This window comes from Portunus trituberculatus, chromosome 4 (genome assembly GCF_017591435.1).
Source record: "Portunus trituberculatus isolate SZX2019 chromosome 4, ASM1759143v1, whole genome shotgun sequence".
NCBI lineage: Eukaryota > Metazoa > Arthropoda > Malacostraca > Decapoda > Portunidae > Portunus > Portunus trituberculatus.
The window spans coordinates 6,505,071-6,521,921 of record NC_059258.1 but is presented as its reverse complement, the minus strand read 5'-3'; the positions used below and the strand labels follow the sequence as shown (position 1 = coordinate 6,521,921).

At 40.9% G+C, this 16,851-nt stretch overlaps 3 protein-coding genes across 4 annotated transcripts in view; 1 reads left to right on the top strand and 2 right to left on the bottom strand.

Annotated features, from left to right (window-relative positions):
• LOC123512242 (ketosamine-3-kinase-like) lies at window positions 1-5,782 on the bottom strand. 2 transcript variants are annotated; one of them, XM_045268513.1, is made up of 8 exons: window positions 5,695-5,782; window positions 4,513-4,667; window positions 3,919-4,103; window positions 3,518-3,668; window positions 2,844-2,894; window positions 2,354-2,495; window positions 1,278-1,452; window positions 1-259 (listed from the first exon to the last, which is right to left on the bottom strand). In XM_045268513.1, exons 2-8 carry the CDS (start codon window positions 4,651-4,653, stop codon window positions 196-198), a joined length of 909 nt encoding a protein of 302 aa, XP_045124448.1. In that variant the 5' UTR covers window positions 4,654-4,667; window positions 5,695-5,782; the 3' UTR covers window positions 1-195. The 2 variants fall into 2 exon arrangements, with proteins under 2 accessions (XP_045124448.1, XP_045124441.1); XM_045268506.1 differs by lacking the exon at window positions 5,695-5,782 and adding an exon at window positions 5,355-5,492.
• The window catches only part of LOC123512227, a 64,371-nt gene continuing 53,190 nt past the window's right edge, over window positions 5,671-16,851 (top strand). The window contains exon 1 of the mRNA XM_045268488.1: window positions 5,671-6,393. Within this exon, the coding sequence (XP_045124423.1) occupies window positions 6,325-6,393 (69 nt within the window). The 5' untranslated portion in view covers window positions 5,671-6,324. The remainder of the gene's footprint in view (window positions 6,394-16,851) is intronic.
• LOC123512251 overlaps window positions 15,330-16,851 on the bottom strand; it is an 8,846-nt gene continuing 7,324 nt past the window's right edge. The window contains exon 2 of the mRNA XM_045268526.1: window positions 15,330-16,303. Coding sequence (XP_045124461.1) covers window positions 15,464-16,303 — 840 coding nt within the window. The 3' untranslated portion in view covers window positions 15,330-15,463. The remainder of the gene's footprint in view (window positions 16,304-16,851) is intronic.

The window sequence follows — 16,851 nt, the reverse complement described above, 5'->3', positions numbered from 1 at the left end:
AAATGGTACTGCAAAGGATATTATTACATCAGCCAGCTAAGTAGCCATGGAATGTTAATTTAGTGACTAACACTAACTCAATATGCAGTGGTATTGCAAAGGATATTATTAGATCAGCCAGTGAGTATCCATGGAAATCTTCTTGTGAACCTCTGGTGGCTTGCAAACCCTAGGTTGAGAACCCCCCACCCTACTCTAAGAGCACAGGTCTCGCATGAGTCCAAGGCTGCCGCTACGATACCCACTGCCAAAATGATTCCTGCAAGTATCAACACAAAGAACAACATGTCAGGTGTTTAGGAGAGGCAAGGTTGAACAAGCAGATACATATAAGTAATATAATTTCACTACTATTGTATTTCAATCACCATTCACTAAAGCCATCTAATAAAAGCTTTACACACATCAGTCTTTCATTCAATACACGAGTTATCTTCCTTACAAATCATACATTAAATCATAATGTGTTAAAATCATGTTTACTCGCTGGCCTTCACTAAGCAGGAGGAAGTTAAGGAAGTAATTATGAATCAGAACAAAATCCTAACCATAGATACACAATGCAGGAGTGCCAGTGTGTTGTGTGGCACTGCACTCCTGCTTGTCCTTCTAACACTTGACTCTTACACACACACACACACACTACACCAAACAACTGTGTGTGTGAAGTACTGTGATGCAATATGTGTGTGTGTGAAGTACTGTGTGTATGTGTGTGTGTGTGTGTGTGTGTGTGTGTGTGTGTGTGTGTGTGTGTGTGTGTGTGTGTGTGTGTGTGTGTGTGTGTGTGTGTGTGTGTGTGTGTGTGTGTGTGTGTGTGTGTGTGTGTGTGTGTGTGTGTGTGTGTGTGTGTGTGTGTGTGTGTGTGTGTGTAATTCACTGTTTGATCTGCTGCAGTCTCTGACGAGACAGCCAGACGTTACCCTACGGAACGAGCTCAGAGCTCATTATTTCCGATCTTGGGATAGGCCTGAGACCAGGCACACACCACACACCGGGACAACAAGGTCACAACTCCTCGATTTACGTCCCGTACCTACTCACTGCTAGGTGAACAGGGCTACGTGAAAGGAGACACACCCAAATATCTCCACCCGGCCGGGGAATCGAACCCCGGTCATCTGGCTTGTGAAGGCAGTGCTCTAACCACTGAGCTACCGGACCGTGTGTGTGTGTGTGTGTGTGTGTGTGTGTGTGTGTGTGTGTGTGTGTGTGTGTGTGTGTGTGTGTGTGTGTGTGTGTGTGTGTGTGTGTGTGTGTTGCAGTGAGGTGCTGACCAGTGGTTGAGGTTGTGGAACAGTTTGTACAGCTTGTGTCTGTTGTTCCAGCCGGCCGCCTTGGGAATGATGGCGTGGTACTCGTCCCAGAACTGGCGTGAGAACCCTCCAAACATGGCAGTGATGGCCAGGTCATACTCGTGGTGGCCATAGAAGCAAGCCGGGTCAAAGATCACTGGAAGGGCAAGGTCTGTGGGTAGGTCACCTCAAACACTGAACACTGTCAACACACACCACTACAAACTAAACAGACACACTGAAGCTGCTCAAACGACATCTCTTGTGTGTGTTTGCAGTGTCTGTGTTCTGTATCTCAAGCTTCCTGTGTCTTCCATCTTCAAGACATGATGTTATGCCTCACTCATACCTTCCTCATCCCACTCATCATAGGTTAGGTTAGGTTAGGTGTGTTATGTTAAGTAAGGTTTCGTTAGGCTACGTGTGTGTTTGCAGTGCCTTCCTCATCCCATTGTGACTCCTCTGTTCCTCCCATCTGACAACTCACTGCCACAGCACACCACAGCATCACTCTTCACCGCTGTTCCCTTCTCAGCATCCATTTCTCTTTTTTATTTGAATGTCACTATTGTCAGACTATGATCATCTCTTCACTGCCTCTTTACATCTAAGGGCACAGTCACCTATCCCCTCCATGCCAGCCACAGGTGACTCCAAGAATGCAATGTATAAGTGTGAAGATTACAAGAATAATGAAAGACAAAAGAATCACCACACTTTACAATACCAAGTGAAAATATAAGTGTTGATGTTATGCAGAGAGAGAGAGAGAGAGAGAGAGAGAGAGAGAGAGAGAGAGAGAGAGAGAGAGAGAGAGAGAGAGAGAGAGAGAGAGAGAGAGAGAGAGAGAGAGAGAATTAATAAAAAGATGCAAAAATAAAAATAAAAAAATGAGAAAAAAAAGAAAGAATATTAATAAAAGATGCAAAAATAAGAAAAGAAAAAAAGAGAGAGAGAGAGAGAGAGAGAGAGAGAGAGAGAGAGAGAGAGAGAGAGAGAGAGAGAGAGAGAGAGAGAGAGAGAGAGAGAGAGATGTGGTGGGTGGGGGGGGCACTTACCAGGACCATCAGCCACCTCCGCCGCATTGCCACTCCACAGGTCGCCGTGGAGGAGGGAGGGGAACACAGTGAGGCCTGAGAAGTACTGTGGTATCTTCAGCTGCAGGTGGGACCACAATTCCCGCGCTTCTCGATCACCGTACTGAAAATATTGGAAACTTTTTAATTTTTCTTTTTCATGGCTAAGGAGTAATGCAATGGTTGTAAAGTGTGTTGTGCTGTGTGTGTGTGTGTGTGTGTGTGTGTGTGTGTGTGTGTGTGTGTGTGTGTGTGTGTGTGTGTGTGTGTGTGTGTGTGTGTGTGAAAACACTGACTTCTTACTTGTCAACATATTCTTCATAACTGTTACTGATAAATCTTATACATGCTATCAAGATTAAAGGCTGTCAAATCACTCACTAAGGAGACAGTGTATATACTACAACATGAATACAGAAAAGTTAATAATGATGAAAATTCACATGCAGAACAATGACACTCACTCACTCACCTCTTTCTGAATCAGGTTTAGTTGAAAGTCCAGCTTTCTTGAGTAAAACACCTGCAAAGAAATGTGTGTGATGAATTCCAATGAGCTGCACACGAGTCAGCCACACTTGACTCCACCACTCTCACCCACTGCCTTTGTCCTTCACTTTACCCAATGCTTGCTTGTGTGTCCACTGTTCCTACTTCAATTCTCACTCATTATCTCGCCAACAAATGGAAAAAATGGAAATGAAATATTGAAATTTACACAAATTAACACAAGATTAATTTTGATGCAAGACTTTAAATATCAAAGTAATACAACTATAAGTGTGTTGTGAGTCAGCACCACACATGGCATATGCACATCACGCACTGCAGTGTGGCAACTTGAAGCATGTGGTATTGATGTGAAGACAATGATGATGATAGGTGGTGAGGCAGACCACCTCACACACTCAACAGATATCTTGCCAGGAAGGTGTGACAGGAGTCGGTGATGGTGGTGGTGGTGGTGCTTGTTCTCCCCAGTACTGTGGGACTGTGGGTGACTCAGGCTGCTGCCACAGAGAGCGCTAATAGGACTGTGTTCATGTTATGGCAGTAACAATATTCATGATAAGACAACAACAAAGTAACATCAATGAGTCAAGGTTTGAGTGGATCCATGGCGGCCATGGGGTGTTGGCGTCTCACCAGCCAGTCATCGGCCCAGGTGTTGTCCTGGCTGATGTAGCCACAGCAGGTGTTGATGTGGAAGCCAAACTGTTCCACACAGGTAGTGGTGCCTGCGCCCACCCTGCTGGCAGCTGCTGTGTCTCGTGCCGCACTGTTGTGGAGGTGCAGCCTGCAGCAACACAAGGCAGCCTCTCAGTCACCAAACATTAGGTTCATCATGTTCAATATATAAAAAGCATTTATGTGAAAAAATAGCTTGAACATAGAATCTATGAAAGCAATGGATGGATTTGCAGCAGCAAAGTGACACACCTCATCTGTGAGAAGGTCTGTGGCTGCTGACTTCAGAAAGGTCAACTGACAGCAGGATTAGGAGCACAACACTCTTTATACAAACACACACACACACACACACAAACCTGGCTAGCTGAGTACCCAGCTGGCCTGCCTTGCGGTGCAGGCCGTGCATGTCCAGGTACTCCATCACCAACACCGCACCACCGGCTGGGTTGTCCAGGGCCAGGTGAGGCGTGGGAACCCGCACCGTGCCAGTAGCTTGAATAGCCTTCAAGCCTTCATACTCCCCGTCAAACATCTCCCGTGCCTGCAACACACCAACACACTAACACACAACAGCACAGTAACACACAGTCATCAGCAACAATGCTTTCAATGACAGGCTCTGTGTCACAAGTTTCTTAAGTCCTCTTCCATAACTTGCATTGCACAACACAGCACAACACAGCACAGGACCCAGTGGCTACACCAGTGTGGCCCAACCAGGCACCAATGACTGACTCGCTGCAATGTGACACACTGCTGCTGTATTTGACAGAGACAGGCAGTGCATTGTTTTTTGGCAACAAGGTGATTAAAATAACAAATCAACAAATAATAGGATAAAGACTCTTTGTGACTGACATTTGTCTATATTGAAACACTGATTCCTTCATTTACCACAATTTTTAAAAATCTCCAAAGAATCTCTTTAATGAGAAGCTGATGACATTTACCTTTGGTTTAGAGTTTTTTTTCAGGAACACCTTCCCTGTGTCGGTGGTGAACACCTCCCCCTCATTGATGCAGCCGCCGCCGCCGCGCCCTGTGCCCTCCAACACTGCCGTGCCCAGCGCCTCCTTGATTGCAGCAAGCATGGCGCCCTCTCACCCTGTAAAGGTCAGGTCATGTACAGGTGGTGACATGGTCAGACAACACACACACACACACACACAAGCAAGACCTAGTGCTGGTGACAGAAGAAACTGGAAAAACAAAACACATGCAAAAAAGATTAGGAAGAGGAAGTGTGTATGTGTGAAGGATATTGGAAAAATCTGTTTTTCACATCGAACAGTGGAAAAGTGGAATGCATTGAGTGATGGAGTTGTTACAGATCATCATATGCATAACTTTAAAGAAAATTAGATAAGTAGAGATATGGAGACAGGACACTATGAGCCCGACTCCAACCCTGTACAACACAACTAGGTAAATACACACACACACACACACACACACACACACACACACACACACACACACACACACACACACACACACACACACACACACTCAATAAGTCCTTTCTTTCTAACCATGGCACCAGGAAGTGCAAAACTGACCTAACCATGATTATATTACATCCTTGTATGTATGTATGTCAGGCCAAGGTTATCCTAGCCAATCGTATTTCATTCATGTATCATTAACTTCACCAGTTCACGTTCAAGGCCAGTGGTGCTTTTCAGCAAATAATCGTGGCGAGATCAGGGTGTCAGCTGTCCACCTGTCATCACACCTCCACACCTGCAGGCCCCAACTACATTGCCGTGCCTGGATTGTGTGCCGTACTGACCTGCCTGGTGACCAACAGGTGTGTCTGTCCTGGCGTGGTGAGGCGTGACTGCCAGGCTGAGTGGCCACGCCTCACCAAAACAGGTGACAACAACCTGTCATCACAATACACGTCCAAACCAAACACCAACACCCTGCTGGACTCCGGGGCGAGCTGCACCAGCCTTGATGGTGACGCAGCAGCGGCCCCAGCACACAGCACACAGCACAGCCAGACCAAGGCACTGCCAGCAAGACAGCCCGCGTGGAGACAACAGCCAACCTCTCAGCTTCACTCCGGTACCACCTGGGAAGCGTGACACTGTACGCTGCCTGACAAATAACACCATTCACTCACTCACCTCTGCATCCAGAGCCCAGACTGTGGCAACGCTGATCACCTTGACGGTCTTCATCTTGATCTTCAACCCACTGAGGCACTGACACCTGACATCTGACACTTGACACCTGACAGTTGGCAGTTGACACTTTATCACAAAATATTTCTATAAATAACAAACAACTGCTGACGGAACTGCAAAGAAATCAAAGAGACTTATTAGAAAATGGAAATGTACTAAAACTGCAGAGAAACCACCCCTATGCTCTCCCAGGGGCTCCATTATCAAGGCTTCCCGCCTCTGTGATACATAAAACTTGTGTTCCTCGTATAATTACAACTCTAGGTAACATATTCACATTTCATCCTCCTTAATGGAGATGCAGTCTTTTGATGTGGCGTGAAAAATGTTGCGATGACACGCACAAAAACACAAAAACAATAAAAAGATGATTGAATAGCAAAAAACAAGAAGAAACATAATGACGAGTAATCACGCAATAATTACAGCAGTTTAGTGATCCCGTGCAAACAAGCGATAAACTTTGCATAATGGTGGGCTGGCGGTCGCTGTTGCCTGGGTAACCTTCAGTAAACAGAGAGTGTGGCGGTGACAGGCGAGTGACAGGACTGTGGCGGCTCCTAAGTCCTCATGGCTCGCAATGCCTACCACTCCGGGGTGCGCGTCGGGAACTGGTACGAGAATAGACTGATGGAGGAGGTAAGACTTGTCATGTGTTGAATGGGCAGAGAGAGAGAAAGAGGGAGTGTCTCTCTCTCTCTCTCTCTCTCTCTCTCTCTCTCTCTCTCTCTCTCTCTCTCTCTCTCTCTCTCTCTCTAGTTAGTTTTTATTTAATTTTACTTTTTCATTGGTATTTCAAGAAAGTGTGCGTATCGGTTGTAGGAGTTAAATCTTCCTTTTTTGTATTTGGACAAAGAAAAAAAAAAAGAAAACGTGAAGGACTGCGTCGTATGATGATAATTTACTGTATATCTAAGTGAAAGTTTAATATATGTATCACTTTGTTTGTTTCTTTCTTTTTTCCTTTTTTTTCTTCTTATCCTTTAACTGTTTTTTTTTTTTTTTTTTCTCTTTTCCTCATTCACTGCTGATATTTTCTTTTTTCTTTTCTTCTTTCTTTTCTCTTTTTTCTTTTTGCTCATTCAATGCTGGCTTTATTTTCTTTCTTTTTCTTTTATCTTTTTTTTTTTACCCATTCACCGCCATTCTCTTTCTTTCCCTTTCTCTTTTTTTTCTTCCTTTTCCTCTTACTCATTCACTGTAAGTTTTTCTTTTCTTTGTTTTCTCTTTCTTTGTTTTCCTTGTCACCATTCACTGCTAGTTTTCTATTTCTTCTTTCTTTTTCTTCCTTTCCTTCTTATCCATTCTGCAGTTTTTTTCTTTCTTTTATATTTTCTTTATTTTCTTCTTTTTCTCTTTATTTTTACCTATTCACGGCTAGTTTTCTCTTTTTTTATTCTTTTTTTCTTTTATTATTTTCCTTTTTTTTTCCTTTTTTTTTCTTTATTCTTTTCTTCTTATCTATTCATTGGCGGTTCCTTTTCTTTTTTGTTTCTTTTTTTCTTTTTTCTTCTTACCTCTCTTTCTTTTCTATTATTTTCTTTTTCTTTTTTTTCCTGCCCATTTACTGCTGGTTTACTTTTTCTTTTCTTTCTCTTTCTTTTTTCCCTTTCTTTTTTTTCTTTCTTACTCATTCACTGCTGATTTTCTTTCCTTTTATCTTTCCTTCTTTTTCCTCTTTCTTCGTATCCATTCACTGCTGATTTTCTTTCTTTTCATTTCCTTTTTCGTTTTCTTACTCATTCCCTGCCGGTTCTTTCTTTTCCTTCCTTTTTTTCCTCTTTTCTTCACAGCTGGTTATCACACGTTCCTTAACTATGAAGCACTGTGGGACATCTTTATCTATCTCTACAAACACCTCTATGCATTATCTATAGTCATTCTAAACCCCTATCTATTTTTTTTTTTTTTCATGCAAGAGGGAAACCAGTCAAGGCCAACGAAAGATTAAAAAAAGAAAAAGAAAAATGCCTATTTGAAATGCTGGTCTCCTTTTAAAGATTAGTAAAGAATTAGCCAATGAAATAAAGTGAAAATAGAAAACGAGAACAAATGTTTGGTTTAGTAAAGGCTGTGGTGGTGGTGGTGGTGGTGGTGGTGGTGAAGGATTGAAGTCTATTTATTTTGTGGTATTTCGTTGTTTCCTCAAATTTTTGTTATTTTGTTGTTCTATTTTCTTTATTTTTGATGCGATGGAAGGATTGATTATTTCTTCTATTTCGTTATCTTATATCTTCCCTTTATTTCATTATTTATATTATTTTTTCATTATTTCATCATTTATTTCGTATATTATTTTCATTTATATTATTTTTTCATTATTTCTTATATCTTCCCTCTCTTTCATTATTTATATTATTTTTTTCATTATTTCGTATATTTTCCCTCTATTTCATCATTTATATTATTTTTTTTCATTATTTCTTATCTCTTCCCTCTATTTCATCATTTGTATTATTTTTTTCATTATTTCTTATATCTTCCCTCTATTTCATCATTTGTATTATTTTTTTCATTATTTTTGTCGCGATGGAAGGACTGAAGTCTGTGTGTTAATATATGTTGGTTTTGTTTAAATTTTTCATCTTTTCATTATTTCTATTGATATTTTTATTTATTTATTTATTTATTTCTACGTGGTGAAAGGGTTAAAGTCTGTGTGTTCATATTTTTCCAGTTTTTTTGTTTTCACATTAATTCGTTTCATAGTTTTGTATTGATTTTGTATTTGTTTGAATTTTCCGCCTATTTCGTTCTTTTTATTAATTCTTTTTATTATTTTTGATGTGATGGAAGGATTGAAGTCTGTGTGTTAATATTTTTTTAGTTTTCTTTATTTGTAATTCGTTTTGTGGTTTTCTTTGAATTTTCTTTAGTTTTTCTGTATTTTCCCGTTTCATAATTTTTATTTATTAATTTTTTTTTTTTATTTATTTTGATGTGATGGAAGGATTGAAGTCTCTGTGTTCATGTTTTCTTGTTTTGTTTTCATTTCTGATTCGTTTACTGGTTTTCTTTTAATTCTTCATTCATTTTTTTTATATTTTCCTTTATTTCATTATTTTTATCTATCTTTTTTGCTTACTTTTTGTCGTAATGGAAGGACTGAAGGCTGGGTTCATGTTTTTTGGGTTTTATTTTGATTTTTTTCATCCATTTTTCTATATTTTCCTTTATTTCACTTTTCTTAATTTTCTTTTCATTTATGTTCATGTCGTAATGGAAAGATTGAAGTCTGTGTTAGTGTTTTTTTGGGTGTTTTATTTTCATTTCTAATTCGTTTTAAGTTTTGTTTTCATTTTTCATTCATTTTTTTTATGTTTTCCACCTATTTCATTATTTTTATCGATCTTTTTATTCATTTCTTTTTGTTTATCTTAATGTGATGAAAGGGTTAAAGTTTGTGTGTTCATATTTTTGTTTTGTTTTATTTTCACATCTAATTCATTTTGTGGTTTTGTTTTGAGTTTTTTTTATTTAATTCGTTTAATTATCCGCCTATTTCGTTATTTTTATTTATCTATTTATTAATTTTGATGTGGTGATGAAAGGATTGGTCTGTTATTTTTTTTTTTTTTTCGTTTTTCATTTGTCTTATGGTTTTGTTTTAATTTTCTTCATTTCATCCTTTTCTTTACATTATTTTCTTATTTTTATCTATCTTTTTATTAATTTTGATGTCGTGTGTTAATTATTTTTTCATTCTTCATTCGTCTTGTTGTTTTGTTTTCATTTTCTTCATTTCATCCTTTCTTTTACACTATTTTCTTATTTTTATCTATCTTTTTATTAATTTTGATGTGTGTTAATTTTTTTTTCATTCTTCATTCGTCTTGTTTTGTTTTCATTTTCTTCATTTCATCCTTTTCTTTTACACAATTTTCTTATTTTGATCTACCTTTTTATTAATTTTGATGTGGTGGTGGAAGGATTGAAGTCTATGTTAATTTTTTTTTTCATTCTTCATTCGTCTTGTTTTGTTTTCATTTTCTTCATTTCATCCTTTTTTTTTACACTATTATCTTATTTTTATCTATCTTTTTATTAATTTTGATGTCGTGTGTTAATTATTTTTTCATTCTTCATTCGTCTTATGGTTTTGTTTTAATTTTCTTCATTTCATCCATTTCTTTACACTATTTTCTTATTTTGATCTACCTTTTTATTAATGTTGATGTCGTGATAGAAGGATTGAAGTCTGTTTGTTCTTATTTTTTTCGTGTTTATTTTGTTTCTAATTCCTTTCATGGTTTTGTCTTGATTTTTTTTTATTTCGTTTCATTTTCCGCCTATTTCGTTATTTTCATTTATTTATTTATTCATTTTGATGTCGTAGTGGAAGAATTAAAGCTTGCGTTAATGTTTTCTTTCAATTTGTTTTCATTTTTCACTTATTTTTTTGTATTTTTTCCCTATTTCATTATTTGTATTCATTTGTTCATTAATTCTGAAGTCACTCACGGTTTTCTTTCCATTTTTCATTTATTATTTTTGTTTTCACCTTATTTTTATCTTTTTATTTATTTTGGTCGTAAAGAAAAGGTTATTATTTTATAGTTTTTCTTTTAATTTTTCGTTTTTTTAAATATTTTCCCCCTATTCATTATTTTCATTTATCTATTTATTTTTTTGTCTCAATGTAATGAATGGCGTGTGTATTAATATTTTAAGGTTTTCTATTCATTTTTCATTCATTTTCCGCCTGTTTGATGATTTTCACTTACCTGTTTATTTATTTATCTATTTTTATATCGCTATGAAATTATTTGTTAATATTTCACCAGTTTTCAATTTTTTTTTTTTTCATTTTTTTTCTTCTAATCCGTTAATTTTTTTTGGTTTGTTCATGTTTCGACACTTTATCAGTATTTTATTTATCTCTGCATCAACTTACTCATCTCTATATTCATGTATTTACTCATAATTCCTCATCTCTCATTTCTTTTCCATAATTTGTCAGTAAATGTTGAAGTGTCCCCTTAAATCTTGCACTGCGTCTCGTTTTCTGTGACTTCCATTTTCTTTCCGTGTGAAGAAGAGTTGATAATAGAAGAAGAAATAAGACGATTTTATATTTTGAGAGAGAGAGAGAGAGAGAGAGAGAGAGAGAGAGAGAGAGAGAGAGAGAGAGAGAGAGAGAGAGAGGCACCTATTTAACAGTTTCTTAGCGACAAATGAACGTGCAACCTTTCAGTGACGCTTCGTGTGTGTGTGTGTGTGTGTGTGTGTGTGTGTGTGTGTGTGTGTGTGTGTGTGTGTGTGTGTGTGTGACTTCTGCCCTTTGGCGGTTTGGGCATGACGCGGTGTGTGTGTGTGTGTGTGTGTGTGTGTGTGTGTGTGTGTGTGTGTGTGTGTGTGTGTGTGTGTGTGTGTTTATGTTTTCGTAATCTGCGTTTGGTTAAATATTTAGACGTGTTTTAAACTGACTCTCTCTCTCTCTCTCTCTCTCTCTCTCTCTCTCTCTCTCTCTCTCTCTCTCATCTGTATTTGTGTTTTGAAGTGTTTGTTTTGTGTTTCTTTGTGTTTCTTTGTGTTTTGTCTATCTACATAATTTATTTAGAGCTTCTATTTCCCTTTTTTTCTTTCTTTTGTGTGTGTGTGTGTGTGTGTGTGTGTGTGTGTGTGTGTGTGTGTGTGTGTGTGTGTTTACTTTTCTCCATTTCTTCCTACTTTCTTCTTTTCATTCACCCATTTCATAATTTCTTCCTTCTTTTCTTTCTTTTCTTCTTTTCATTTACCTTCTTCACTCATTATTTTCCTTTTTTCTTTCATTCCTTTCTTATTTTCTACTTTCCTTTATTTACCTATTTATTATTCCTTCTTACCTTATTCCTTCTTACCTTGTTATTGGTTTCCTTCCATCTTCCCGTTTATCACCATTCCTCCTTTCCTCCTTCCATTTTGTCTCATTTCCCTCATTCTCCTGGATTAATAGAAGAAGAAGAAGAAGAAGAAGAAGAAGAAGAAAATAAAACACAAACAACTCATTCATCGTTTATTTATTCGTGTGATCCGAGAGAGAGAGAGAGAGAGAGAGAGAGAGAGAGAGAGGTGGTAATTAATTCGTAATGTTCAGGTGTATTTAAGTAACCTTACCTAATCTAAGATGTGTAGTAAGTCTCCCTCACTTATATACCTTACTTATTTAGGGATTTAAGTGTGAAAAGTGTAAGAGAGAGAGAGAGAGAGAGAGAGAGAGTTGTGTTCGTAGTAACTTTGCTCCTAAAAATTATTCTTATTTATTTCTAAGTTTACCCTAAAAAATTTGACTTTTTAAAACTGAGCATTGTGACATTAAATCCGAGCATATATTAATGAAACTGAACGAAATGTAGTGGAATTAAAGAACGAGAGATACGATTTCATAATATTACGTTTCATTTGTTGTTTTTTGCGGTTAATTAGCTCCGTAGCATCGCCTCACCTTGCCCTTCTATTCACAGGTGTAATTAGAAAAGAGGTCATAGAAAACGTAGCGAATTATAAGGACGACTAAATCAAAACTATAACCTTTGTATTACTAACTGGGAGCAGAGTGAGGGTACACACACACACACACACACACACACACACACACACACACTAATACCCTCTCTTTCTCTCATCTCTACATCTTTATAGAAATATCATACGTTTATATACAAATAAATCTCTTCCTTCTTTTTTTTATTATTTTCTTTTCTATGTACAAAAATAAAGATGGCAGGAAATATACAGGGACAGTACTAGTATGGTACAGTTTCCCTTAATGCTGTTCTATAAAGCCACTGAACTTTACATCAGCTTTAGGTCTGTATTCAAAAACGCTTTGCTCTCTCACCACAACTTTATAAGGACCACAGAGATGATCAGCCTGGTTTTTAAGAGTGTTTGTCCAGTAAATACCGCAGAAATCTTGTCAATCTGCCTCTAGAACTGAAGAAACACCTTAACCCTTCAGTACCAAGACGCGTTTCCATATCTGGTTACTATTTGGTGGTTTTTATACAGTTTCAGAAACTCATGAGGGGATTGAAATAGTGAAGACTCTAGACATTAATCTTCTGACCTCCATAGACCCTTCCTAATGTCTAAATCGTTTAATTATACACAAAACTCATGGTAAAGATGTGTCCCAGTACTGATTAGAATTGTGAAGACTGTAGCCATTAATTTTCTGACCTCCATAGACTCTTCCTAATGTCAAAATCGTTTAGTCATACACAAAACTCATGGTAAAAATGTGTCCCAGTACTGATTAGAATAGTGAAGACTGTGGCCATTAATCTTCTGGCCTCCATGAACCCAATAAAATCTTCTAATCACACAAAACTCATGGTAAAATTGCGTCCCAGTACTGAAAAGGTTAAAAAACTTGTGTCAACTTCAGTAAAGCCTTTTAAGAGAGTGGAGATGAGGGAAAGAAGAGTTAGAGAACACAAGCCTTAGTACCTTTGCCTGGAGTTACCTGGATAGTGAATGGTCGCTTTGTATAGCCTCTTACCAAAGTCCTTATTGAATTTAGCTAACAGTTGCTCTTCACTCATGCGGTCAAAATGCGATGGCTCTTTAACGGAGTGTATGTTCTGATAGCTTGTTTTTGCCCTGGACTGCGTGACTGGGGCTTGAGTTACCTGTGGGGCCTGTGTCACCTGTACCTGTCTACGTGGTGTTGGTGGAGCAGGTGTGTAAATGTATACCTGTGAATTATCGCCTGTTACCTGTGTCACACCTGTGTTACTGTCTTCTCTCCCTGTATAGACATAGTTCCAGTACCTTCCTCGCCTGTATGATGGTGTTCTTGAAGGGGTGTATCTCTCTCCTCCTCCCTTCTCCTCCTCCTCCTTCTCCTCGTCGTCCTCGTCGTCTTCATCATCATCTTCTTCTGAGTCTTCCTCTGATGATGATGATGATGATGATGAAGAGGAAGAAGATGAGCTGCTGTCTTCCTCATCTGAATCTTCCTCTTCTTCTGAGTCTTCTTCTTCTTCTGAGTCTTCCTCTTCTTCTTCGTCTTCGTCCTCTTCGTCTTCTTCTTCTTCGTCTTCTTCCTCTTCGTCTTCGTCTTCTTCATCTTCCTCGTCTTCATCTTCGTCTTCGTCTTCCTCCTCACTGTCTTCTTCCTCTTCATCTGAGTCTTCCTCTTCCGAGTCTTCCTCACTGCTGGAGGAGGAGGAAGAGGAGGAGCTGTCTTCCTCGCTGTCTTCCTCTTCCTCGCTGTCTTCTTCCTCTTCTGAGTCTTCTTCCTCTTCCTCGTCCTCATCCTCCTCCTCGTCCTCGTCTTCCTCTTCTTCATCTTCCTCCTCTTCGTCCTCTTCCTCCTCGTCTTCATCCTCCTCGTCTTCGTCTTCTTCGTCTTCATCTTCGTCTTCTTCCTCACTATCTTCTTCTTCTTCTGAGTCTTCTTCTTCCGAGTCTTCCTCACTGCTGGAAGAGGAAGAGGAGGAGCTGTCTTCCTCAGAATCCTCCTCCTCCTCGCTGTCTTCCTCCTCTTCCTCTGAGTCTTCTTCCTCTTCCTCGTCTTCATCGTCTTCCTCTTCCTCGTCTTCATCCTCCTCTTCCTCTTCATCTTCTTCCTCTTCCTCCTCTTCTTCCTCTTCTTCTTCTTCCTCTCCCTCTTCCTCCTCTTCACCCTCGCCTTCTTCCTCTTCCCCTTCTTCTTCTCCTTCTTCTTCTCCCTCTTCTCCTTCTCCTTCTCCTCCTTCTTCCTCCTCTTCTTCACCTTCTTCTCCCTCTGCTTCTCCCTCCTTTCCTCCTTCTTCCTTTCCTTCTTCTTCCTCCTCTCCCTCTCCTCCTTCTCCTTCTTCCTCGTCTTCCTCACCTTCTCCTTCTTCTTCTCCTTCCTCCTCTTCTTCTCCTTCACCTTCTTCTTCTTCTTCTTCCTCTTCCTCTTCCTCTTCTTCCTCCTCCTCCTCCTCCTCCTCCTCCTCCTCATCTTCATCCTCCTCATCTTCATCTTCGTCTTCTTCGTCTTCGTCTTCGTCTTCCTCCTCGCTGTCTTCCTCTTCCTCTTCGGAGTCTTCTTCTTCTTCGCTGTCTTCCTCACTGCTGCTGCTGGAAGAGGAAGAAGAGGAGGAGCTGTCTTCTTCTGAGTCTTCCTCCTCCTCCTCACTATCTTCCTCCTCTTCTGATTCGTCTTCTCCTCCTTCATCTTCGTCTTCTTCGTCCTCGTCCTCTTCATCCTCGTCTTCTTCTTCCTCATCTTCCTCTTCTTCGTCTTCCTCTTCCTCTTCCTCTTCTTCTTCCTCCTCTTCTTCTTCCTCTTCTTCTTCCTCTTCACCTTCTTCTTCTTCTCCTTCCTCTTCCTCTCCTTCTTCTTCACCCTCCTCTTCCTCTCCCTCACCCTCTTCTTCCTCTCCTTCTTCTTCCTCTCCCTCACCCTCTTCTCCCTCACCCTCTTCTTCCTCTCCTTCTTCTTCCTCTCCCTCACCCTCTTCTCCCTCACCCTCTTCTTCCTCTCCTTCTTCTTCCTCTCCCTCACCCTCTTCTCCCTCTCCCTCTTCTTCCTCTCCCTCTCCCTCTTCTCCCTCTCCCTCTTCTTCCTCTCCCTCTTCTTCACCCTCTCCTTCTCCCTCACCTTCCTCTCCTTCCTCTTCTTCACCCTCTCCCTCTTCACCTTCTCCCTCTTCTCCCTCTTCTCCCTCTCCCGCTCCCTCCTCCCTGGCTTGCTGTGCTCCCGTGGCTGCAGGAGAGACGGAGGCGGTCTGCACAGGCGGCCTCTCCTCTGCTCTTACTTGGGTCTCAGCACGCACGCGGCTCCCGGACCACGCTGGACGCCCCGCTGGTCTCTTGGCTGCCGTGCGTGACTGGCCGCGGTTTCCAGGACTTGGTTTCGGCTTTGGTTTTGTCTCCTGCCGCGTTGAAGTTGATGGTGCTTGGTCCTGGCGGGTTGAAGTTGCTGGTTTGGTCGCTGGTTTTGCTTCCTGGCGGGTTGAGGTTGCTGGTGTTTGGTCCTGGCGTTGTGAAGTCGGTTTGTCTTGGCTTGTGAGAGTTGCCTGGGTTTCGAGGTTTGTGTTGGCTTGGTGTCTTTTTTACTCCCTGCCGTCTGCCTGTTCCTGTTCCTCTGCCTGCTGCGTGCCCTCTGCTGCCGCGTCTCCTCCAAAAGCTTCTTCTTCTCCTCGAAAATCTTGAAGAAGTTCTCACGGGCTCGCTTCACCTCGTCCGTCTCCTCTGGCAGATTGTTACTGATGACCTTGAAGCCTTCCTTGCCTGACACGTAATGCACCTGGACATCCTTGCCTTCTGCGTCCACATAGGAGTACCTGCCCACGGTCTGGCCCTGCCCATTGGAGGCCTGGAGGTGCGAGCCGCTGTCACGCCCACCGGAGTAACCAAACGTGTACTTCCCATCTCCAGGAGTCTCGAAGAAGTTCACCGCCTCTTTCTGCGCGCTGTTGCCTCTGTACCGCTGCAGCTTCGAGTCCCACACCCTGTTCAGAGACGAGCGGGTGCGGGAGGAGAGCTGCTGGAGTCTGACGGTGCTGCGGGAGGGGAAGGGCGCTGCAGGGTCTGTTGGCCGGGCCTCAGGGCTGTACAGTAGGCACGCCCCGACTGCCACCACCACCACCACCTGCGGGATACAGCTGGGTTAGGGCCGTGGTGGTTAGGTTAGGTTTGGGTTTGGTGTTGTATGTTGTTGTTGTTGTTGTTGTTGTTGTTGTTGTTGTTGTTGTTGTTGTTGTTGTTGTTGTTGTTGTGTGTGTGTGTGTGTGTGTGTGTGTGTGTGTGTGTGTGTGTGTGTGTGTGTGTGTGTGTGTGTGTGTAGAAAATGACACTTTGAAATTTGTGTATTTATTCATGCAGATCTGTTTATTTGTTATATTCACATAATAGTCTCTCTCTCTCTCTCTCTCTCTCTCTCTCTCTCTCTCTCTCTCTCTCTCTCTCTCAGGTAACAACTTCTGATATTTCTCACTCCTTTTGCCTCCTTCCCACGCTCCTCCTCCTCCTCCTCCTCCTCCTCCTCCTCCTCCTCCTCCTCCTCCTCCTCCTCCTCCTCCTCTTTCTTGTCCTCCTCCATCAAATATGATTTAAACAGGATACTATTTTTTCCTGTACGTCTAGCTCCCTCCATGCCCCCTCCCTCTCCCCACCCCTAACCTGCCCCCCTGACATTCA

Excerpts from the sequence above, each read along its gene's own strand:
- LOC123512242 (XM_045268513.1), bottom strand. The coding sequence starts at position 4,653 with ATGCTTGCTGCAATCAAGGAGGCGCTGGGCACGGCAGTGTTGGAGGGC. Across the intron at positions 4,104-4,512 it reads AAAAAAACTCTAAACCAAAG|GCACGGGAGATGTTTGACGG; the intron begins GTAAATGTCATC and ends GGTGTGTTGCAG. Across the intron at positions 2,496-2,843 it reads TAAACCTGATTCAGAAAGAG|TACGGTGATCGAGAAGCGCG; the intron begins GTGAGTGAGTGA and ends CAATATTTTCAG.